This window comes from Eurosta solidaginis, chromosome 4, assembly GCF_040869045.1.
Source record: "Eurosta solidaginis isolate ZX-2024a chromosome 4, ASM4086904v1, whole genome shotgun sequence".
In the NCBI taxonomy this organism is placed as follows: domain Eukaryota; kingdom Metazoa; phylum Arthropoda; class Insecta; order Diptera; family Tephritidae; genus Eurosta; species Eurosta solidaginis.
The window spans coordinates 21,096,081-21,122,645 of NC_090322.1; the positions used below are offsets into that span (position 1 = coordinate 21,096,081).

At 35.0% G+C, this 26,565-nt stretch overlaps 1 protein-coding gene and 2 long non-coding RNA genes across 5 annotated transcripts in view; 1 reads left to right on the forward strand and 2 right to left on the reverse strand.

Moving 5' to 3' along the window:
- Positions 1–11,890, reverse strand: part of LOC137249244 (zinc finger protein 345-like) — a 198,491-nt gene extending 186,601 nt beyond the window's left edge. For 2 of the 3 annotated variants that reach the window (XM_067780563.1, XM_067780562.1), the window contains exon 1: positions 11,051–11,890. In XM_067780563.1, the coding sequence (XP_067636664.1) occupies positions 11,051–11,787 (737 nt within the window). In that variant the 5' untranslated portion in view covers positions 11,788–11,890. The remainder of the gene's footprint in view (positions 1–11,050) is intronic. The other variant, XM_067780560.1, reaches the window with a different exon arrangement.
- A 2,145-nt stretch (positions 11,891–14,035) lies between these two features.
- On the reverse strand, positions 14,036–22,552 carry LOC137249267 (uncharacterized). The gene is made up of 3 exons (XR_010952312.1): positions 17,132–22,552; positions 17,022–17,068; positions 14,036–16,971 (listed from the first exon to the last, which is right to left on the reverse strand). It is a non-coding gene; the product is annotated as an uncharacterized lncRNA (long non-coding RNA).
- LOC137249268 (uncharacterized) lies at positions 14,340–15,836 on the forward strand. Its single transcript, XR_010952313.1, has 4 exons — positions 14,340–14,708; positions 14,762–14,912; positions 15,071–15,361; positions 15,431–15,836. It is a non-coding gene; the product is annotated as an uncharacterized lncRNA (long non-coding RNA).
- Positions 22,553–26,565: the final 4,013 nt, after the last annotated feature.

A 26,565-nucleotide genomic window follows, 5' to 3' on the forward strand; every position in this document is an offset into this window, starting at 1 on the left:
TCGTTCGTATTTAAGGGAATATTTCTGTCTAGACATGATATTTTTATTAAGGAAATGTCGGCTTGAGTGTCTACTAGGAAAGAACAAAATTTTTGTGACTCGTTTAGTTGTAATTCTATAAAATCAGAGTAATTTAAATTTAAACAATAGATGGCTATTGGTGAGGGAAGTTCGCTTACTCGCTTAATTCGTCCTCCCTCAGTGTTCGCTCCTGAGGGGCACTGGCGTTTAAAGCGCGAACGTTTGCGTTTCGACCTCTACCATTGGCTGATCTCGAATTGTTGTTTCTATTGTTACTATTGTTTGGATTAGAGTTGGTATTTGGACGCGCATTATTATTGTGATTATTTTGATATCTATTTCCGTGATAATTCCTGTATCGATGTATTTAACAAGTTGCATTCAGTATGTTAGAGATACACACCAATATGCTGTGCGGAATGCGAATGACTTTCGACTAGGATTACAGCGGACTACTGCAGCCCAAAACACATTATTATATAAGGGCCTTAACATATTTAACTCGTTACCTGATTATATCAAACGAGAGAATAATATTATGAATTTTAAACGGCTATGTATAGATCTTATTCGAGGCTAAAATACTTTTTATTACTTTTTACTTTTTATTACTTAATATATATATATATCATACACGTCTGTGAATTGAAAATGAATTTGTGATATTTAAAATTTATTGTGAAATCAAAAAATATGTAAACATATTAATAATAAATATCAATCTATCTATCTATCTATCTATCTATCTATCTATCTATCTTTGATTATTATTACCGTTATAATTACTGTGGTGTGAAAATGAACTGTTATTATTTCTATAACCAGTATAGCCGCGGTTTGGGTAAAAACCTCGATAACTACCACGTGAATTTCTAAATGTACTGTTACCACGTGAACGAAAAGCTAAAACCTGACGCTCAGTTACTTCGTTGTTTTGTTCTACAATTAATTTTGCTACTACGTCTTTCGGATCAGTAAATGCCGTTGAGGCTAATATGGTTTTTACTAAATTGGATTTTGCATTTAGACGACACACGTTAACAGTTTGTTCGACTGCCATTTCATGAGCTTTCGTTTGAGTGATCCCTTCAATAATAAGAGACCGCTCAAGTGAGTCAGCTAAATCTTCAACTTTTTTGGCAAAGTCTGTATAGTTATTACCGCTAACGTGCAACGCTGCAATTCTCCCTGCTACAACTTTCGAGTTGTCTGGTTTGATCCTATTACGTAGAGCTGTTTTAATTTCGTTGACTGAAGCTACTTGTGTTGGTATTGCTTCACGAGCTTTACCCTCTAATTTTGATTTCAAGAACGCTATAAAAGTATTGGTTAAATCTGCAGTAGCGAATTGTTCCAGTAATTCAATTTTGTCTATAAAAGAATCAAGTGCTAGTGGATCACCACTGTAGTTTTCTCTAATAGAATTAGCACATGTGTTAATAAAAATTCTCTTTTCCTCTGGAGTTGCCATGATTTGATCGTTAAGATCTGGAGCTGAATTAGCAGAAGATGAGGCCACGTTTGTACTAGTTGGATCGTTAAGATCTGGGTTTTCGTTGGAAGAAGGATTAACTAAGTTTGGACTATTTGGGTCGTTAGGATTTTGTTTTAAAGTAGAAGAAGTTAAAATTTCACTATTTGAATCGTTAAGATTTGGAGCTAAATTAGAAGTTGAATTTTTAATGGAAGAATTTTCGAAGCCTGGAAAATCTGTTGATAAAGAAAATCTATTTTCCTGGTTTGTGACTTTTTCGGTCGAAGATGAAGCTAAACTTTCGTAGCTTGAGCCTGATTTGTCTGAATCGGATTCTGAATCTGAAGTTTTTTTCACTTGTCTACCACTTCTAAGGTTGTACATATGAAATTACTAAAGCACTTGCTTGAATGTTGAATTTATATTCGAAGTTAAATTGTTGAGGAAAAAGAGCGAAGAGAAAAAAAAATTAAGGAAATATTTAACAATTTAGTAGAGGAATTAATTGAAACTGCAGGAATTTTAATGAAAGATCTATGAAAGTAATTGATTTTAAAATGGCTCAAAATTATGTATATGAATAGGTAAAAATCTTAAAATGTACTCACGGACGCACCGCTTTATTCAAAAAAATCTCAATTTGGTTTTTCTCGGAACCACCGCATGTAATAAAAAAATTTGGTTTTTAACGGAACCACCGCATGCACCGAAAAATTGATTGGTTTTTCCGAAAACCACTTATGTATTGTCAAAAAAAAAATCCAAAATTTATATTGAATGAGAAGTTAATTTAGTTGGAATACGGAGATATTTAATATGAAATTTTAATTTTTAATATACATACATATATAATTTTAAAGAAAAGTACCCGTAGGCAAAAGAATGTTTACTACATATATGTATACTTATTTTTGTCACTGCTGCTGCTGCGCTGGCAGACCTGAATCGCTGCTGGTGTTGCTGCTGGTGTTGTCTTCGATGTATGTGTCTTCGATGTTGTTGTTTTATGCTTAAAGTTGGTGGTGGAGAATTTTGTATGCTTCTGGGTGCCGTTACCTTCGCCGTTATGCGTGGCGTGGTGCGAGTGCCGTTATGGAAATTTATGGAATTTATAAAGTTTTCCGTTAGATTTTATTTATTAAATTGTATTTTAGTTTTGTTGAATTTGATTAGTAGAATTGTCTTTGTGGTTTATTAGACTCAATGTAGAAAATTTGTATTGTCGTTTGTACATTTAATATGTAAAATTGAATCGTAGAATTGTTTGAATTTGTATTAGAAGAGTATATTTTAGGTTTGTTAAATTTTATTTTAAGAAATTATATCGTAGTTTAGTAGAATTTAGATAGAAAATTATGTATTGTATTTTTATTGTTAAATTGTAATGTAGGAAATTATATCGTACTTTAGTAGAATTTTATTTTAGAAAATTGTATATTGAGGTTTTATTGAGTTTTAATTAGAAAATTGCACGGTAGTTTATTAAAAATGTATTTAGAAAGTTATGTGTTAAAAATTAGTTGAATTCCATTTAGAAAAATATATCGTAGATTAGTGAAATTTTATTTTAGAAAATTTTAGGTTGAATTTTAATTAGAAAATTGTGTTGTAGTTTATTGAAAATTTATTTAGAAGATATTTAGTTGAATTTATTTAGAAAATTAAGCCGTAGGTTAGAATTTTAATTAGCAATTTAAGTATTGGAATTTATTAGAAATTGAATTTTTAATTTTGCACGTTTATCGCACCACACACACACTTTTGCCTTCTGTCCACTTGAAAAAAAAAATTCTCACTCACCACTTACAAAGACGTCCGGCTCGTTCCGATGTTAAAATAAAAATGCACGAGGCTCCAGCCTCACGGTCGCCATATAATGTAAGGTTGCGGCTTCGCTAGCCAACCCATACATTTCACCTAGGTTAGGTTACCTGCTTCTTCGCCCCGTTTTACCATGTGGCGTCACCTTGCTGTTCTTATATTTTCCATTATCTTGGAGGGCGCCGCCTCCATATCGACGCCATGTTCACGTTTATATTAATCACGTGGCGGTCTTCTCCGCCAGAAACTCATGGATTTAAAGAAAGGAAAAACTTTTAGATTTTAACAATACTTTATTTAAATGACCAATTCTAAAAGCGTCCAATTCACTGAGTAGCCGAAATTATATTGATGGCGGTGAAACATGAAAATGCCGATGTCACTCTTGGCACTCGTCATTTTCATGTTTCACCCCACATATATCTTATTCTCTCTTACATACTATATTACAATGGATCATGCCATAATGTGTTGTGTTGTATTCATTTTATGTGTAACATTCACAATTAAATATTATTGTGAGCAACAATGTTGAGATGTTGCCAGATGATTATTAAAAAGTTAATTTGGGGGATTTTATCCTCACAGCCTTGCCTTGGAAATATTTTAATACGAAATATCAGTCTAAAAAAGATTTTTAATAAGTTTTTCGAGCTCCCAAAAATTGTAGAGGTGGAAGAAACATGGAGCGAAGTATGCAAAACAAGGCCAATAGCCTTCTTAAGTGTCCGTATGTTTGCTCAGAACATTTTGACAAAACATACAGGTTTGTCAATTGCTTGCTCAAAGGAGGTCTTTATAAACCCACACCGCAATTTCTTGATAAATTGACTACAAGTCCACATTTTTAAACGGTTTTATTTAGCTTGACTTGACAGGCACAACGGCCGCACGGAACAAATTTTGTAATTGAAATTTAAGTAACTTCCCGATAGGCTACAAGCTTGAAATTTGGAATATAGGAGAAATGGATGAACGTGAAACCCGAGAGTATAAAAGCAGCGCAAGCTGAATAATAACTAATCAGTTTGATTTAAACACGCTATTATTTGCAAAGTGCAGTATAATTGTACTACTCCTAAAGTAGTCTAATAAAGACCATTTTACAAACAGAATATTGCAGTTATTTTTTCCGATAGTTGAGCGATTCGAACGTTAGCAGAAGGTTTCAAATAAGCGGAATTTCCCTAAATTCGTTACAATAGTTTATAAGTCAAATTTAGCCCTTTGTTGTTCGAATTAAAATTATTTTCTTAAAAAAATATTGTTGATAAAAATTTTTTCAAAGCAAAGAAAATATTAGTTTTTGGACGTATCGTTTATTATCAATCGTGTTTTGAACATGACGCCTTGTAAAAATGCATAAAATTTCCTTTCCTTTCTTCCTTTTCTTTTCATTTTTTCTCTTCTATTCTCTTCTCTTCTCCTCTCCTTTCTTCTATTCTCTTTGCTTTCTTAATTTTCCTCCCTTTCGTTTCCTTTTCATTCCTCTCCTATACTTTTAAAAGTTAGAACATTTTTTGCTTTGCATGGAAATTTTAATATCACATTATAACAAACTTTCTAGGAGCTTTCTTGTATTTTTTTCCTAGTAAAATTGGAATATTCATACTTGCGCATCTAATGACGGGTTGATAGCCAACGCAGAGAAGATGGATATGGTCTTGTTTACTAAGAGTTACAAGGTCCCAAAATGAACTAGGCCTAAGTTAGGAGGGGTGACCCTGCAGGAGAAACCTTGCACAAAATATCTAGGGATCATCCTAGACAATAAGTTGCTTAACGTGGAGGAGAGCAAAGAAGGCTTCGACGGTGCTTTATGCATGTAAAATAATGCTGGACGTAGGGTTTATCTCCCTCTCTCTCCCATTGGGTATTTACAGCGATTGTAGACTCTATCCTATACTTTGGAATGCTTGTTTGGTGGACAGTCACACGAAAAACAAACCTAACTTAAAAAAATTAGAGGGGGTATGCAGCTTTTGCTTAGCATGGCGGGAGCCCTGAAAACAACCCCGACGACTGAACTGTTTGCCGTTCTGCACATTCCTCGTGTAGACCTGGTAGCAAAGAACATAGCGTTAACAACTGCAACGAGGCTCAGTGCTTCGGGGCAGCTTGAGCGCCGACTATGGCCATAGTAGTATAGCGTCATCAATTACAGGACGAACAGATACCCTCCCTTTCCGAGTGATCCGGGCGATTTTTCGCTTTATTTGAAAGAAATACAATTTTTAATTTCCGCTTTCGGATTCGTGGTTTTAGCTTTCGCGGAGAAAAATGAATTGTTCCTACAGAGTTACCCCAACCCGGAAGTTGTCATTGTAAATAATTTCCTGACGAATATTTTTTTTAATGTTTGGCAAAAAAGCAACACAAACAGAAACTGCAAAAACAGTATTTTAATAAATCCAACAAAAAACGAAATGACAAATAGCGAAAACAGTAAGAAAGATAATAGCCATTATCCCGTCGCAAAGATCCTGAGCCAGATAAATAAATTTGCATGTAAAAAACTTATTGGTTTGAAAATTTGTTCCAATGAAAATTTCCGGACCAATGAAACAACCCCAAAAAGGCAGAAAAAACCTCGACTTTTCAGAGGTATAAGGACACCCAATTTTTAAAATCTGAACTTTAAATGCAAATTCTCAAATTAAATTGTAAATTCCGGAACTTGAAATGGATTTTATGAATCTTTTCTCGACTCGCCCTTATAAATGAATGTAAAAAAGTAATTTTTTTAATGATATGTTACATAAAAAACTCAAAACTGTCTGGGATAGAAACACTAAAACGCCAACTGGCTTATCTACAGTGAGGAGCTTCAAAAGAGGCTCTCAGGATTCAGTGCTCATATACCCTAGAACTCTGCCGAGGTGGATAATATGGTTTACTCGTTCACGAAGGCATGCGGGGAGGCTCTTGATAAGGCCTGTTCTAGGAAGAAATCTAGGGGTAAGACCAAACCACCATGGTGGAACAGGGACATAGATAATCTACGCAAGGCATCTCGGAAAGCATTCAATCTCGCTAAAGCCTCCAGGGAGGTTGAAAAATGGGATGCATACAGGATGATCCTAGGGGTTTATAAGAATCTGCTAAGGTCGTCGAAGAGGACCTCCTGGCGGAAGTTTTGTAGCGAAATGGAGACGGTGTCTGGGGGATCTAGGCTTAGAAAGGTGCTCTCTGGTGCTTCAAAATGTGCCCCGGGATGCCTGCAAGGATCTGATGGGACATGGACGGATTCGGCAGAGAGCACGCTTTGCCTGCTTCAGAGTACGCACTTTCCGGGCGCTAGTGATGATGTAATGAACTGGAGGGATACTCACACTGCTGAGCTGTATGAGGTGACGATGTTGTTGTTGTTGAGGGGACGTTCATTACTACGGGTAAAATTAAATGAGCTCTAATGTCGTTCATGCCCTTCAAAGCACCAGGGTCGGATGGGTTGGCTCCGGTACAATTGAGCTTTCTTTCGGCAGGCATCGGTGCAATTTAGAAACGAAACATCAAAACCAACAAGAATTAAACAAGGGGCCACAGGGTGGTGTCCTATCCCCACTTTTGTTTAATTTCTACATATCTAAGCTACCTTCACCACCAGAAGGAGTAACTATAGTTTCATACGCCGATGACTGCACAATAATGGCCACAGGCCCACAGATCGTAATAAAATCCTCAAATCTCTTGCTGGCAGTACTTGGGGAAATGAAAAAGAAACGCTCATTACCACTTACAAAGCAATTGGCCAGCCCTCCCCCCCCAGCGCGTCCCCTATATGGTCGCCAAGCCTAAAAACTACTCACTGGAAGAAGCTACAGGCCTACCAAAATAGTGCTCTCAGAACCGCCACTAGCTGTCTTCTTATGTCCCCAGAACACCATCTACATAAAGGGGCAAGCAATACTCCCCATCAGGGAGAGAAATGAGATGCTAACCAAACAGTTCCTGTTGAATACCCAGAAACCTGGGCATCCCAGCAGACATCTATTTGATGTTACAGACAACCTCTTTGCTGCCCTCCCTATCCCGACTGATGCCCGCCAAGGGGAGCGTGCTTTCCGCAAGGTCATTGAATCCGCCTCGGCACGTTTCATTGCCGCCGAGAGAATTCCCGAAATTCGGCCCCACTTCCCGGCGGAGGCCGCAAATTTAGCGAGAGAACGTGACCTTATAAGATAGCTCGACACAGGCGACCCCCAAATAAGGGACATAAACCAACGCATCAGATTGCTTGTGGATGAACACAAGCGGGCGAAATGGGAGGAGCACCTAAGAGGTTGTAACCTCTCTGTCGGTGTGGGTAAACTTTGGTCCACCGTAAAGTCCCTATCGAATCCGTCGAAGCACAACGACAAAGTTTACATCGGCGATAAAGTGCTGTCGGATTCGAAAAAATACGCGAGCGCTTTTTGCCGCCAATATGTAATGCATTCTACGGTCGACAAAGATAGACGGAGGGCCAACAGACACGCACATAAACATAAATTCAGCGCGTCACCAATTACCATAACCGCCAGAGAGGTTGAAGATGCCATTGGTCACGTTAAACCATCCAAAGCAGTGGGCGCAGACGGCATAGCCATGCCGATGCTTAAAAGCCTAGGGAAAGAGGGTTTCAAATACTTAGCACATGTCTTCAACCTGTCTCTTTCCACCTTTGTCCTACCCGAAAAATGGAAAATGGCCAAGGTGGTCCCGCTACTAAAGCCTGGGAAACCAGCTAACATAGGAGAGTCGTATTGTCCGATATCTCTCCTATCGCCAGTAGCAAAGACGCTTGAAGCCATTTTGCTCCCCTACTTCCAAGCAAATTTGCAGCTAGCCTCTCATCAGCATGGCTTCAGAAAACTCCATAGCACCACCACCGCGCTAAATGCCATCAGCACCCGGTTTAAATCAAAACCCCCACCATAGAACAGTACTCGTAGCGCTAGACCTATCAAAAGCTTTTGATACGGTCAACCATGGCACGTTACTGCAAGACCTGGAAGGGTCTACCCCTCCTCCATGTCTTAAAAGGTGGACCACAAATTATCTGGGTGGTCGGCAGGCATCGGTGCAATTTAGAAAGGAAACATCAAAATCAAGAAGAATTAAACAAGGGGTGCCACAGGGTGGTGTGCTATCCCCGCTTTTGTTTAATTTCTACATATCTAAGCTACCTTCACCACCAGAAGGAGTCACTATCGTTTCATACGCCGATGACTGCACAATAATGGCCACAGGCCCAGGCCCATAGATCGATGAGCTCTGCAACAGAATAAACGGCTACCTCCCTGATCTCTCCAGTTTTTCGCCTCGCGAAACCTGGCATTATCGCCGACTAAATCTTCCGCGACCTTATTTTCAACATGGACGTCCCAAATGTTGACCATTTTAAACATCCACGTCGATGGCACTACGCTACCGACTGTCCTTTACCCCAAAATCTTGGGTGTGACGTTTGATCAGGATCTACATTTTAGTGAGCACGCAGCCGCAATTGTTCCGAAAATCCAGTGCCGTAATAAAATCCTCAAATCCCTTGCTGGAAGTACCTGGCGAAAAGATAAAGAAACGCTCATTACTACATAAAAATCAATTGGCCAGCCGTTTACGTGCTACGCGACACCCATATGGTCGCCAAGCCTAAAAATTACCCACTGGAAGAAGCTACAGGCCTGCCAAAATACTGCTCTCAGAATCGCCACGGGCTGCCTTCTTATGTCCCCAGAACACCATCTACATAATGAGGCGAGAATACTCCCCATCAGAGAAATGAGATGCTAACCAAACAGATCCTGTTGAATACCCAGAAACCTGGGCATCCAAACAGACATCTGATTGATGAGCCAACACCGCCTAGGGGCTTAAGGAGTCATCTCCGTAAGCATTTTCAGGAATTACGGCACCTGAGAACCCAGCCGTATGAAGCAAAAAACACAAGCAGGTCCTTGGTGAACTCCACAAACAGGCGTCGGAACTTTGTCAGGAATTGCCCGGTGAATCCAGTACTCAAAGAAAAGTACCCAAAACTTGTGGTAGAGGAACGCATACTCCCCAGGGACACGCGTGTCACTCTTGCTCAACTTCGTTCGGGATACTGTAACAGGTTAAACTCTTACCTATCCAGAATCAACCCCGACATACAAAATGTATGCAGCGCTTGCAATGTGTCCCCACATGACAACAACCATCTCTTTAATTGTAATGTGGAACCAACGCCTCTAACACCCCTTTCATTATGGCCGCCCCTGTTGAAACAGCAAGTTTCCTTGGACTACCGTTAGAGGATATTGATGACAATTTGTGATCGGTCGTGGCTGTTAGGTGGGGCGAAGCACTGCTACAACAACAACATGAGCCAACACCGCCAAGGGGCTTAAGGAGTCATTTCCGTAAGCATTATGCGGAAATACGGCACCTGAGAACTCAGCCGTATGAAGCCAAAAAACACAAGCATATCCTCAGTGAACTCCACAAACAGGCGTCGAACCTTTATGCCGGGAATTGCCCGGTGAATCCAGTACTCAAAGAACAGTACCCAAAACTTGCGGAAGAGGAACGCACACTACCCAGGAAAACACGAGTCACTCTAGCTCAATTTCGATCTGGATACTGTAACAGGTTAAACTCCTACCTATCCAGAATCAACCCCGACATACAAAATGTCTGCCCCGCTTGCAATGTGTCCCCACATGACACCAACCATCTCTTTAATTGTAATGTGGAACCTACGCCTCTAACACCCCTCTCATTATGGTCCATCCCTGTTAAAACAGCAAGTTTCCTTGGACTTCCGTTAGAGGATATTGATAACAATTTGTGATGGGCCGCACCTATTGAATTGGGCGAAGCACTGCTACAACAACAACAACAACAACAACAACAACCACATTAAACCTTCTAGGTGTACCATGACCTTATATTTTAAAATTTTACAAATCTTTCAAACGAAATGGTAAAAAGATTTGCCCCAAATCAACAAATTTTCCTTTTCATAAGACTTAACGAATAAATTGCAAGCATCAAAAAATATAAACAAACAGCCTTGTTTTGCACTTAATTCAAAATTGTAACTTCGTTCCAATATGTGGCCCATTTTATTGTAAACAGATGTAATTCAAAATTTTATTTTGTTGGGAAAACGCAGTTTTATTTTTTCATAGACTTCCATTATAGAATTGAGATTCAAAAGCATATATGTCCGCTATTTTGGTCTTTCTGAGTATTCTATAAATGTCAGCATAATCTTCTTAGTTCGTTTGGTTGGTATATCGAAAAATCTAAAAAAGGCAAAATTTTGAGTTTAATCAGTTTACAACTAAACGTGCTAAGTGCTAGTGGGGCTTCGATGGACTGTCGGTTTCTATCACAAACAGAAATTCAAACGTAATATTGTCGAGCCCTTTTGGCGTTTATTGCTCAATTATTAGCCCAAACTACGCGAAACAAAAAAAAAGTTTTCGAAAAATTTCAATAATCGAGAAGTATCAAAATTCTATCAAAATAGAAGTAATGAGTCTCTCAAGGGTGAGCACTTTTTTCTTACATTTTCAAAGAATATTTTCTACGTCGAATACGCTCCAATTCGAGCATCTTCCGAGCCACCCTAAAATGACGCGTGCATTGAGCTGGGTATCCTAACGCTGCTCCTTATGGTATCCTATGTTAGCTGGAGACGCGCCAATAGGCGCGATATACATACATAAAACAAAAAGTTAGCAATATAATCCTTATTATACTTACGGCACAATGACTTTTTGCTCTTCCGTTGTAAATTCTTCTTTGGCCACAAAGGTTGTTGAATGAACTGTGTCGCTATATTCAGTATTTTCTTCATCATCTTCAACGGGCTCGTTTTTGATAAATTCGCTTATTTCAGTATTTTCTTCATCTTCAATGGGATCGTTTTTCATAAATTCGTTTAACTCGCCTTGCGAATTTTCACAAAAATCCAGTAATTGTTCGTTTTTTAATGAATGCTCATCATTTTGTGCTGATTCCGACTCAATTGCTTCCTGTCTGCCTTCAAGAGCCGTTTCGGTTTCTGGAAGAAGTGAGTTTTGAGGAGTGCATTTGGGCTGGCAACTGCTCAACGGGTATGAATCTGCGTCGTTTGGTAATACTTCATCTTCAATTGCTGTCTCCATCATCGACATGTTTAAATCATCCCATTTTTTAGAAACCATTTCTCGCATCTTATGGTCGGATTGCACGCACAATTTTTGGAACCGATACAGAATTATCAATTGGTGCAAGCATTTACAACAAATTTTTTTTGGTAGCTCGTCACTTAGCTGCACTTCGACTATTTGGGGTATTGTGCGGGATAACAAATCAGCTATTCGTAATTCGTCGCATTCCTCAATAGTTTCAAAGATGGATTGGTGTTGTGGTTCAGTGCTGCCTTCACACCTGAAGGCTTTCAGTTTAATCATACAGGTCCGACAGAGGTAATCGATATATAGATCACTTGTATCCATTTGAGCGAGTGTACCTGTTCAGTAAAAATTATTAGAACTCCACAAGTAAACCAGCAAGGAGACTTAGGGATGAAACGATACTAGAAAAAACAATTAGGTATTCACACTTTTGACCCGATACCAACAAAATTTGTAGTCGATACTTTTGCATCGACTACTCAGTGCTTTTGCATCGACTACTAAGGTATCGGAAAAAGGATATAAGCTGGAGTCATTGGTGCCGTATGTCGTATCGCTGTATCCGTATCCCTAACGTAATCAGCTGTTTATCGTTACGACGGTAAACCAAAACCCATTTGGTTGGCTACGATACGGTTACGACCTTAGCGGCACCAATAATCGATTGCATTGATTCTCATAAGGTTGGTCGAATCAGCTGTTAAAAGGTTACCGATACGGTTACCGATAAAGCACCAATGTCTCCAGCTATAGTTGGGTCCAAACACTCCGTACGCTAACTCCAAAAATCACACCCCAAGATTATGCATTGCGCATGTAAACAAAAGATCAGCTGTTTTTTATGGGCGATTTTAACGTCATTTTTCTTTAGCTTTTGTTTTTTCTCTTTCTTTCATTAGCTCAAGCAGTCAAGTGTGACGCACAAATCACCCACAGAAATTGCGCATTCAAGAGATCAAAATTGCTTCGTTCTGCGCAACTACGTCACAGTAGACCCTCGAGCGAACAGCTGATATGCTATTCTATAGTTTTCCATACAAAATACAAGATGTTTTTGTGTAAATTTCCTTTTATTTTAATGAATAATTGCTTAGTTAAAAATTTTCAACCGTAAATGTATCGTTCTTAACCTCAACTCAATTTTAACATATCGCTCATTTACGTCAATAGTGTAATAACTCAAAAAACAAAAGTTTCCAGGGGATATATTCAAAGATTTTAACTGCCATATTTTGCGCATATAAAAGCACATTTTCATTTTTATAGCACGTGGTAAATTTTTAACTGATCACAAAGATTTTATTTACACAACACAGATCATGATATTGGGTACGTTTCTATGTTATTAACTCAAAAGTCATGTTTTTTGAGTTATGACACTATTGAAGTAAATGAGCGATATGTAAACACTATTTTCCAAACGTTTTTTGTATTTTTGTGAACGCAAAAAGCAGTCGCTACAAATTGCGGGAAACATTAAAAAGGCCGCCAATTGGTAAGGATAAACCGTTATTACATGCCGTAGGATTTGAAAAAGGGTAGGTAATTTTCTCAAATTTAAGTTTTCCAAACATTTGATGATTCTTATATCGGTAGAAGTCTAGTTGAGGGGTCGACTGCTAACACACTACCAAAAATATCGGTAATTCTTTACTTTAGGGTAAAACTGCTAAAACTCGTTCAAAAATATGGGGAGAAAGACGTGTCAAAAGACGCGCTTTGGACCCAGGATCACGAATCCGAAAGCGGAAGTTGAAAATTTTATTTTTTTTCGGAGATATTTGCAAACAAAATTGAAAATTTGCATGTGGTTGTTGTAATTTTAATGATTTTGTTGTATCCACAAGCGTTGTGCGGATATAGTTTTGGTCTCCAAACCGGTGTTGAACTCACCCAGAGTAATTTTTTATAAGCGCGGCCGAAGGCCGTCAATGCAGAAAGGCGCAAAAATACTGTGGATTCCACCCCCGGTTTCGGAGGGACCCGCGGTTTGGTTTTTCGTTAATATCTTTTGAACGACTCAAAATTTTTCTTTTCTGGTTTCGGATTATTTATACTGATGTCAGGTCGCGTCGTTTGTCACCTCTGTCGATATTTTTGGACGCGTATTAGCAGTGTCATGCTGTCGTATAGAATAAAAAGCTTTTAATTTCCAGCGCAACTATGGATGCTGATAAATTTTCCAAATTCTTAGATGATGCGCCTATATTTCTTATACAAGATGAAGTTAAAACATGCCAATAAGTTTTAAAAGATCGTGTTAAACGTTGGGCTCCAAAAACACGTGAGCTTGTCATCATACCAGTGTATGCAAATCTACCAAGTGATATGCAAGCAAACATTTTCCAACCTACACCACCCAATGCTAGGAAAGTTGTGCTGGCTACAAATATCGCCAAAACTTAGCTCTAGAACAATTATACACTTTGGGTGCTGTCAATCATCATGGTGAACTAACAAAATTGGGTAGACCTATAGCCTAATTTCCAGTTGATCCAATAGTGGGTGTTAATGACGTATGTACCTAGCTTAAGGTTTTGAATTCAACCCTGATATAAACGAAATGTAACTAACTCTTATTTCAACTCTGTATATGTATATTGGAATTTTAAATTTGTAATGGCTTCCAACGGCTTCATTTCTTATGTACAGCCGAAGGAATAGAACGAATAAGTAAGAGCAAAAACTTATATTTTTAACATTTCTTTCAAAAAAATATCCCTTTCAGATATTAAAACCCCCCTACCCTTCCCTTTCAAATAAAATATCGTTATTAATACATTCGTGTGTGCTTTTTTATGCTGTTCAATATTGCCGCCGCAATAGTGGGTCAAATTGTTGGTTAGTGAGAAGTAGTTTGGAAAAATTGCATTCCGAATTTGAAAAGTTGCTAACCAATGCGTATAATTGAGTTTGATTTCATACTCGGAAGTCCATACATTGTAAACAGGATTATTAAATTTGAATTCCGTAATTTTAGGTACAAATGTTCCGAAGAATTGGTATCAATTGTTGCGATGCTTTCTGTGAATAGCGCAATATTCTATCGTCCAAAAAATAAAATCATACATGCCGATACAGCTCGTAAGAACTTCAATCATATGCAACGTGATGATTTGAGTTTGTTGGAAGTCTATAATCAATGGCTTGATACAGATTATAGCACGCAATGGTGCTAAATTATATTCAATATCGTTTATCCATTTAAAGATGATCTAAAAGCTGCAGTAAAAGAGCATCAGGTAAAATACAGCACAATTTGAAAAATTAAAAACTTAATATCTCATCTTTTCAGATTTTAATAGTTCTGGCTGGTTTTACAAATCTGTTTTACACAACCTAGACGTGTAGCTGCCATGCGGGTTGCAGCGCCTATAGCTCAGAAATGGGCGTGGAATTGGGAAATGAAGTTGGCTAAAGTATACGTTGCAATGATTGTGCATCAGGTAATATTACATGGAATTAAGTTTTTTTCGTACTTCTGTTGCCTTAACAGCAAAAATACATTAGTTTGATTGCTTTCGTACTCACCTGATGCAAACGATCGTCGGTTCCTGTGTATGATTAACCTCATTATTCTCTCTCCTCCAAATCCACACTTTAGATAGATAATTAATTGTGCCCTCAGCTACTTCACAGCACCTCATCCAAGCCAACATCTCTGAAGAACCCTAGCAGTTCACCTGGCTTGAGGGATTTGATGTGAGAATGTTCTAGCCATGGTGAGCCCATAAACTTAGCCCTACGTCTTGAGATTGCGTTACACTCCAGAAGGATATGGTCCGTCGTCTCCACTGTTCAATCACAAAATCGGTACAATCGATATTATACCCAGCTTTTGCATGCGACTGTTCAGTCTACAGTGTCCTGTAAGAATAGCTGTTAGGATTTTAAGGTATCTTTCGAAAGGCCTATTAATGCCCTTTACACTTCTAATAACCACTTTAATTTTTACATAACGCAGAATTGAAGGACACTATTCGTATAGCACCAGATCAATTTCATTTGGAATTGGTGGAGGCAATAAGGGACGAGATCAAACGAAAATTGGCCAATAACTAAGTTCAATCTATGTGTATGTGTATGTGAAATTACTAAACTTTCATTTTATTGTAACAGGTTTTATAAAATTTGGGTCTCTGCATTGCGCCGAAAGATACCGTATCGCTTAAAGATTTAATAATCCTACAGGAGGATGGCGTTTCCCATACATACATACCCTTGTATTCTTTGATGATATATTAATACCGCCATCTGCATTACAACATCCTTCCCGGTTCGAGGAAGCTGAACAAGCTTGGGTATGGGAATACCCACTAGAAGATGGTGCTAAGCATGATTTATTCATGGATATAGGAGAACCAATCAAAGTTCGTGTTTTACGTAAAATTTTCGAAGAAAATTTACCAATTGGACCCCCAAAAAGAGACACACGACAATCAGGTTTAGCAGCGGGTGCATCCGCCGGACAACCAGCATCTACACAACAAACAGATATAAAGGCCCCATACGGGATAGTGATGTTTATAAAAAGATGTAGTTATATAAATAATCATATCATGTATTAAATTTATTTTGGGCTGCTATTAATAATTATAATATATAATTATAAAATATTAATTCACATTGCATATATCTTTCGAAATCTTTGGGAGTAAAATGCACTTCACATATGCATGCTGTTTTGAGATTCACAACCAGCGTTGCCATATATTTTTTTTTCGTCATATCTATGGCAATAACCAATAACAACCAAAGTTGAGTTAGGACGAAGTTGTGTTATTACCAGAGGACGTGCGATTGTATTCCCCGGAAACCAAAATGAGATCGCCGGATTTCATTCAACAATATTAACTTTAAAAGCGCTTTCCTGAAAACTGTCTTTGATTGTTATTTTTTGTTGCCACATACAACATATAGAATCGTTTTTAATTCATTTCGTTTTATTTTATAAATAACAAAAACCTCTTAAAAGATAAATTTTTTATTACATACAAAAGGTACTTGTTTTCCGTCATTTTAACAATTGCTTTTTTGTTTTTTTCTTTGAGCTCGAATCGAACCTTGAATCCTTACATACAAAAGGTACTTGTTTTCAGTAATTTTAATCTTTTTTCTTTGAGCTCTAATCGAATTCGCATAACCTCCTATATTATTTTAGTTTCTTAGTTATACATTTTCGCATTGATTTTTTTACCATATTTATTTGCGGTTCAATATTATGACAGAAAAAGTTATTCAATTTTAAATAATCTTGGGCTAGCAATTTTCCTTTTAATGTAGGTTCCAGACGGTTTCTGATTTTTGTTTTGTTTAAATTTATTTTAGATAAAATTCGTTCTACTTTCGCTGATGAGTATGGCAAGCACATTAGATCTGCAACGAATCCACATAAATTAGAGAAAGAGTATGTAGAATCAGCTCTTTTGCTAGTAGAAGTAGTTTTCCAAAAAACTTCTAAAGGAACCACGATTCGCAAAACCGCCGTGACCGTTTCGGCGTAACCTGAAAATGATATCTTCAATTTATGCATTCCCTTTTATTAAAATACTCGCATCTTTATCTTTGGGTATATTTGAAGCTGCTTCTTGACCTTTAGTACCTATCAGACAATAATATTAAATACTTTAATAAGAATTTTACATATATTTGTTGAAGAACCTACCCAATTTTACAAATTTATCCATTTTGCCTAAATTATTCACTCTCACTTTCGCACTCAAATTCTTCTTGCGCGGCTTGTATTTACATTAGAGTGGTCTTAAAAATTTGTTTTCCGCAAAGGGCTGTACCGCCCCTCATTTTTCTTGAAGAACCCACCCAATTTTACAAATTTATCCATTTTGCCTAAATTCTTCACTCTCACTTTCGCATTGAAATTCTTCTTGCGCGGCTTGTATGTACATTAGAGTGGTCTTAAAAATTTGTTTTCCGCAAAGGGCTGTACCGCCCCTCAAATTATTCCTTTGTATGTAGGTAATAAAATTCCAAACTCTTGGGCAGATAGCTACAGGTTAAGGCCTGGCACATTCCCATTGAAAATTCCTAAAACCGTTTTTTTTTAAATTTTGAGAATAATGCCCCACTAAATCTTATAAAAAGTAGTAAATATGCTGGTTTACTTATAGTGTGTTTATAACAAGAAAATGAAAAAGGAAAATCATTTTTGGAAATGGGCGTGGCACTTCCCATTTTTCAATCGAGAATTTTCCAACGTTTCGGGAGACCAATTGATGTATCAAGTCAAAATCTTGGAATTTAAAAATAAATAAATAAAATCATAGACCAATATAGTGCGAACGTCAAGCTGTGAAGTTGTGTTTTGATTTCTACTGTGCCTTATTTTGTCTTAAATCAATAAATTTGTTTGTTTAAATAATTATTGTGCTAAAAATAAGTGTAAACACGTTGTGTACTGCATTCAGCAATTTAAAGTTCTGCTTTTCTTTACTAAAATAAATTGTATCTTAAAAATAATTGATAAAGTGTGTATATCCATACATACATACATATTTGCCGAGTCACTTTGCATATTTGTTGTTGCATTTGATTGGCATTTATTTATTTTCAGTTTTCAATTGTTATTTGCTCGTGCACATTTACTTCATTTTCTTTTCACTGCCACAGCTGTTTGCATTGTGTGTTGTTAAGCGTCAGTTAATAGCGATCTTAAACTGCTCATACAGTGATCTTCAAACTGCTCAAACAGTGATTTTCTTACTGTGATCTCCAAACTATTTTCACTGCCTCCGTCTGTTTAATCAATTTTACTTTAACTTATAATGTCTTGCAATTTTGTTAACTGCCAATTGAAAGGTGATACCGAGCGTTTCTTGTCGTGCTCGCTTTGTGATGAGCTTGCTCATATGAAGTGCGCTAGTTTGACAGCAAGGGTGTGTGATGCGATCAACGATAACAAGGGTGTGCGTTGGTCGTGCTTGAAATGCAGATCCACGGAAGTGGATCTTTTTAAGCTTTTCAAACATACCTGAAACGCATTCTCCGAAATCGGTAAGGAACTTTCTACATTAGGGGATAAATTCAAGTATTATGAAAACTTGTTTAAAACTTTCAAATGTATTACCGATTCAGCTGCTAATGCTAACAGCGACAGTCGTGACAGTAAACGAAAACGAACTGATGTCTCGGCTGGCGTACTGACCCTAGACCCCGTTCAAAACATCCAGAACCCAATCGTGCCTACACCCAGCACGATAGAATTAATAAACTTAACATCTCCAAGTCCTCTTACAGTAGAGCCTTCAACATCAAAGGCACCTCCAACAAAACTAGCAGCTAGAAAAAATATTGAACCTGCAAACCGTTCTCAGGCGACTGAGCCTGGAACTAGGAAGTTGGTTGTAGTCCCTCCTATAAAATCGATATTCGGGGCAAGATTCGAGAGGGATACTACTGAGGAGGATCTGAAATCGTATATATTCTCAAAAAGGAAAACCCATGACGTAACAATTCGGAAATTTAATTTTAGTTATGAAAGAAACGTATCTTCCTTTAGATTAGATGTACCTATTGACCATTTTGACACTATCTTGAGTAACGATTTCTGGCCCTCTGGGGCACTTGTGCGGGAGTTTGAATATAGGCGGAATAAGAGTGTTCCAAACTTAGCAAACATCCCTGTTAATAACACTGATTCAAAAAACTGAACGAAAAATCTGCTTTAGATATACTTTATCAAAATGTTAGAGGCTTAAACACCAAGTTAACAGAACTGTTTTTAAAATCATTTAACTCAAGCTACGATATAATTGCTTTAACCGAAACCTGGCTGAAACCTCATGTTTTTAACTCAGAGATCCTCTGTAATGACTACCAAATATATCGAAATGACCGCCTGAACAGGGTTGGAGGTGGAGTTCTGCTTGCTGTACACTCTTCAATACCATCTGAAGAGATTTGCGTAACCACCACCGATACAACTGAGTTCTTGTGCATACGCGCACAACTAGCAAATATCCACATTTATTTGGCCATCTGTTATATCCCGCCATCTTCTGAACTGTCCGTTTATATGCATCACATTTCCTTGCTAAGAACTGTTAATTCGATGCTAAAGCCTTCCGATTCCATTATTGTCTTGGGTGACTTCAATATGCCACACATATCATGGTGCATCTCTGACTTTAATATCGTACCAGTTTCGTCAAACTCTTCCAACAATGAATTTCTAGACGGAATGTCTGAGCTGTGCCTTCAACAAATCAACATCCAAACGAATAAATTCGGAAGAGTGTTAGATTTAGCCTTTGTGGATGATGAATCTAAATATTCCATTAGTCGATGCGAACCCATTATTGAACCTGAAGATGCTTACCACCCTTCCCTCAAAATAGTTTACGAAGTTGTAAATTATGCTTGTAACAGCGGAAATAAACGATACAACTCCAGTTATCGCTTCGACTTTGCGAAGGCCAATTTTAAAAAATCAAATCGTGATCTATCTCGAATAGTGTGGCCAATATTTAATGCTGATATGGAGCAAAGCGTTTCTCACTTTTACAATACCATTTACTGTCTTTTTGAAAAATACGTACCTAAGCGGATTTGTGTGCATTCCGATACAAGCCAAGTATGGTTCACTAAAGAGCTGAAAATTTTAAAGAATAAAAAGTCTCGATCTTTCAAGTTGTTCAAAAAGACGGGTTTACATAACCATTACTTACAGTACTCGATTCTACGCTGCAAGTATTTTCAATTGAACAAAACGTGTTACAAAGCTTATCTTTGTAAAATGAAAAGAAATATAACTTGCAACCCGAAGGCATTTTACGGATTCGTAAACTCTAAACGCAGGGTGAAAGGGTTTCCATCATCCATGAAATTCCAAGATAATATTTCCAGCGATGATCAAGAGATCGCCGACTTCTTTGCGGAATTTTTTACTCTATTGATTGAATTAATGCTATGTTTGAGCTTACGGTTAAAATATAAATGCTCGTCTCGAGCCGGTCGTACCAATTGAATGTGAGTTCCATCGACCGCACCAATCACTCCTGGAATTCCGCAAGCCGAATAGAAACTTCTATTTGCTTCATTCATTTCCGCTTCAGACAATGGAAACTCTTATATGTTTTTTACATAGCACTTTTTCAATGGCGCTACACACCTCGAACATGCAACGGGAAAACGTTTGCTGGGCCATACCCGTGTGGCGATCTTGACCAATCAAGTGTTGATACGCCCCCTGGCCAAGAAACTTCAATGTGCTCGACAACTTTAAAATGTTTGGAACTGCGGTTGACCTTTTTGGGCTCTTGAGTTCGCCGTTTATGCTATCTAGCACATATAAAAATGCATCCTTATTCAGGCGGAAATTTTGAACAAAACTAAACACAAAAAATAAACTTTCTATAGGTCACAAACTTACAAATTCATAGATTTTGCATACCTCTTATCACTAAGGTTCATTATATTGGAGCTATCACGAATAATTCGTCTTTCAATGCGCTCCTCGTTTGTCATCCAACAGTGCCACTGAATCCATTTTATACACTTTTAAATCTTTATTGCAACTATTATACTAGGTTCAAACACACACCAAATTGGCAATTTATACTGTTTGGGCAATTTATTACGCAATTTGTTATATAATAAATTGTAATAATAAATTTCCAATTTAAAAAAATTGCGTAATAAATTGTTTCAAACTGCAAATGCAACATTGTAAAGTGTGTTTATTGAGTATACTTAAACGTCAATTACGCATGGCTGAACTATATGGTTGGCTCATCTAATCAGCTGATTTTATGTCTTTCAATTCACTGGAGTTGGATTGTCAAAAGAAGATGGCAAAATCAAAATGAAACAAAAACATTGAACACATTTTCTTACAACACACAAAAATTTCAAAGTTTTATGTTTTCATTCCATTTCATTTGCCTAATAATGTGCGTGTTCATTTTGACAGTCTGAACAAAGGTATGTTCTTGCTGTAGAGATGAGCCAACCAGCTATCAAATTACTATTGTGTAAGCTAAATCGAGTTGTATGAACAGCACTCAATTCAAATCGAAATTTCCTCAATTTATTTTTCTGTTTGAACATAGTATTAATTTAAAACACAAGCCGAATTGAACGCGTTCCTAATCGCAACATACAATTACAATTGTTTATTTTTTTACTTTATTTGTTTTGTTCTTACATTCTTTGACATCTTCTAGCAGTAATGCCAACCCACACAGGCAAATACGGAAACAGCAAAAAGGCAACACTGTTAGCAATGCTATAGCAATACAGAGTACCATTTGCTTATCGACTCGGATTTGACAATCGCATCGAATTCGTTTTCGAATCGCAATACAGAGTAGCTCCCCTGGATCTTCCTTTTTATGAGAAGTTAAGTGTAATCGTACCTTATATCGCTTGTCGCAGATATGAGTACGCATACGAAGGCTTAGGTTCCAAGTTTTGGAAGTTGGAATGAATTAAAATATGATTTGTAACGATATGAGCGGTTGACTATCAATAGAATTTTCACAAGCCCAACGCTTTTATTTATTTGTCTGATCAACGCCCTAGATTGATGAGGACTGTGATAACTAGTACCTAAGACCTACCGAATTATTTTCTATGTTTTACTATTATTATTACTTAATGTAAGTATTGCTTTCAATAAAGCCGTATAACTTAAAATTATTTTATTTGAATACCTCTATAGGGTTATCTACTTTAGTTATATATACTTTGTTTTTATAAATTATTTTTAAATCATTTTATTTTGTATAACATTTCAAAATGAAAATATTGGAAGTTATAAGAAAAACATCTTTTAAAAAAAATAAAGTTTCATATTTTCTAAATTCAAAATTAAAAATAAATAGTTTTAATTTAAACTATAAATGGCGATCCCACCAACGATCCTGTACAAAATCTGGAAATTCATATAGTAAAATAAATTTATATCAAGCATCAAAATCAAAAGAAAGAAATTAATGGAAAACAAGCAAATATTAATAACGCAGAAAGTTTACGTCTTAGTCTTACCAAAAATCCAGTTCTAAAAATGCCTTTAACAATTAGCCAAACCACTATAATTTTTAATCATTCAACGCATTGTTTATATTGAATTAACAAGAAGTATATTTCAAAAACCCAATTCGAGTGAATAGTTAACGTTAACTACAATCACTAAAACAAACAACAACATATTTCATTCAATATCAAAGAGCAATTTTACATACATATAAACAACAATTTAAGATTGACATCAGTGATTAAAGTATAAAACGGTGCAATTTTTAAAATAAAACCAATTAAAGATCAACAATTTAACTACTAGTCAACCATTTTCTTTTTATGAATTTAGCATCTACAAAAAATATTTTTTTTTTTATGGATTCTATAAACCTTTAGATAAAAATTTTATTTAAAAATATTACAATTCACAAAATCGTGAAATTATAAAATAATAAAATAGTTTACTTATTAGATTGTTCTAATTTATAATTACATTAAATATATTTTAATTATATATACTTTTCCTCCAGTTTAAAAGGTTCAAAAATATATATCATTAACACATGTAAGTAAATTTACAGCAACAGACATATAAACTTAAATTCATATTTTACCAATCTCATTTCCAATTAAAAATAACAAACAACTTAAAACTTTTTAAATCAAACTAGTTACTATAATCAATTTTAAAAAATCTCAAAAGATTTCTTAAAATAATTTTTATTGATATATGTATATCAATTCTTTCATATTGAAATTAAAATCATATAAAAAACTTAATTTATGCTCACTAACATAATATAAATCAATGACAATTTCACCCTCAAACAATTAAAGGAATCAACTTTTCATTCCTTATCAACAACTTGGACATACATTATGCAGAGTACAATTATATATTGATCATATATTCTGCATAATACAAGTTTTTGAGTAATTATGCACACAAAGTTGCAATCTACTATTATTCAACCTCATCCCAGGTTCTTCAATCACATCACGATAAATAACAATATTTCTCAAACAACATAGAAATAATACAACCAAATATCAATTATCAAGTACATCAATTCATCAAAAGATTGGGTACTTACATCAATACTAATATAAACTTTTAACGCAATTAAGACACAATTCAAATGTTTTTCAAACTACAACACAAAATTCTTACAGTAATTAATATACACTGTAAATTAATATTTAAAAAATAAATTTTTCGTTTCACTGGAGGGGGAGTAAATATAGGGTTATCTACTTTAGTTATATATACTTTGTTTTTATAAATTATTTTTAAATCATTTTATTTTGTATAACATTTCAAAATGAAAATATTGGAAGTTATAAGAAAAACATCTTTAAAAAAAATAAAGTTTCATATTTTCTAAATTCAAAATTAAAAATAAATAGTTTTAATTTAAACTATAAATGGAATAAATGTAGGGTCTATACTAAGTTGTTTATTTTATATATATTAATACTTTTACTTGTTTCTTACTTGTGATTTTTAAATTTTTTTAAAATAATTAAGTTACCTTTTTTAAATGAAAATTTTGGAAGTTATCAAAATAAGAAAATTATGTTAGAATATAAAATTTTGTTAAACGAATTAATATTTCAAAATAATTCAATAAAAATTTATAGAATAAATAGTATATTATAATTATTCTATAATGGCGATCTTGCCAAAATAAAATAAATAAATAACAATAGATCTGTACTATATTAAGCAGCTGTCGAGCGCTACATTAGTTTTAAAAAGTTAACTCTATATCAACGCTTTTCAAACAAACTCCTACAACTATCCTCCTGTATATATAAGTGCAACACCATTGTGAACAGCGTGTTATCTAAATGTGCAATACTTTCAAAATTAAATGAATGAAGTGGAACACCTACAGAACTACTTTATGGTTATGTGACAAAAAGTCAAAATCTGTATATCTATATATATATATAAATGTGCAATTTTCGATTGTGTGCAAAGATACAGATATAAAATATATATATTTACTAAGAAAAAATTTTTTTTTTTTGCCGGAATAATAAACGCATTATAGTGGCTACTTTTAAAATAATTTGCACATAAGAGTGATACCTACAATGAAGTATAGCAGTAACACTACGTCACTCTCAAATACTTTGTGTCTATAAACGTCTTATTTATTATATTAGAATATTAAATATTTTTACTGTTGCTGTTACTACGTGTACTTACTGTTAATTAATTGTACGCAACGTCGACGTCTCATCTACACCTCAATAAAAGCTGATTTTGATCTGGATAGTCTCATACAAAGCATCATTTAAGATACTTCAACAACCTTTTCATTGCAATATCAACGATCAACATTTTTAATTAAAATTTAATTAAAAATAGCTAAAAAGATCATTGTATGTAAGTACGAATATAAATATATATTTTTATATGAATAAAATTTTTTTAATGAAAGTTAAATAATATTAAATTATATATATATATATATATATATATATATATTTATAAACAAATTATTTTAATTTATTATAAATTTTTTTTTTTTTTTAACTTTACTTCACGTTTAAGTATTAGTTTTTCTCTTGTTAACTTCCTTTCTAGGGAACAATTACATTTTTAAATTTTAATGGTTTTACGTTCACCAATAAAAACTCGTTCCTTTACATCTTCAGAGAATTTAAATAATAACACGAATAACACCATGGCTCTAAATCAAACACAAAATACAAACATTAATACTACTCCAGACACACATTCAGACAATTCTACACAAGGAGATAACTTTAGATTCCATTCAAATAAATCCCTTAAATTACCTCAATTTTGGTCAGATTGTCCTGAAACATGGTTTTTACTTGTTGAAGGACAATTTAAAATAAATAACATTATTGATGATAATATCAAATTTCAAAATGTTCTTATTTCACTTCAACAAGAAACAATATCTAAAATTGTTGATGTTATCAATCCTCCTCCCTCTATTAATAAATATAATACAATTAAAAAAATTCTTTGTGAAAGATTTTCTCTAAGTAAGGAAAAAAGACTTGAAAAATTATTTTCAAATACTGAATTGGGAACTCGATCTCCATCTGAACTTTTTAGATATATGAAGTCACTAACAAGTTCATCATCTATTTTTAGTCAGGAATTACTTTTTAAATTATGGATCAGAAAATTACCACAAGATATTCAAATACATTTAACTTCAAGTAATATTCAAAATATTACTGATATAATTTCACTTGCAGATAAACTTTTTGATTTAATTAATAAACCACATTCTTCTAAAATTTCTTCAATAGCTAGTATTGAAAATAATGTTCTTACACAATGTGTAAAAAATTTAACTGATTTAACTACTACAATTTTTCAAAATTTAAATCAAATTACTACCGATATCAATGAATTAAAAATTCGATCTAGATCTAGAGAAAGAAATCAATCTAACTTCAGAAATTTGTCTAGATCTAGAAGTTTTAATAATGATAATAATATATGTTGGTATCATCGAAAATTTAAACATAATGCTTACAAATGTATTAAACCCTGTAATTTTAATGTAAATAAAAATAATCTAAATTTAAAATCAAATTCTTTAAACTAAACAAATCCGTTATGACTGTGGGTAATAATGGCGTTAATAATCAATCGTCCCACCGTCTATTCATATTTGATAAATTCAATAAATTAAATTTTTTAATTGATACAGGTGCTATAGTTTCAGTTATTCCTTCTTCAAAATTTAAAACTTATAAACGTTTTTCTGACCTTAAACTTTCGGCAGCTAATGGAGCTAACATAGAAACTTTTGGAACAAAGCTTTTAAAAATTGATTTAGGTCTTAGAAGAGATTTTGAATTCCCTTTCATTCTTGCAGATATTTCTACTCCCATTATTGGTGCAAATTTTTTAGAAAAATTTGGTATTTTGGTAGATATTAAAAATAAAGAAATTACAGATTTGAAAACAAAATTAAAAGTTTCTGGATCTTCTGGTTTTTGCGATATATTTTCCCTTAAGATTCCTATTTCAGAAAATAAATTTACAAATATTTTAAATGAATTTCCTCTTATTACGCGTGAACCTAATTATACTGAAAAAGTACAACACAAAACAGTTCGCCG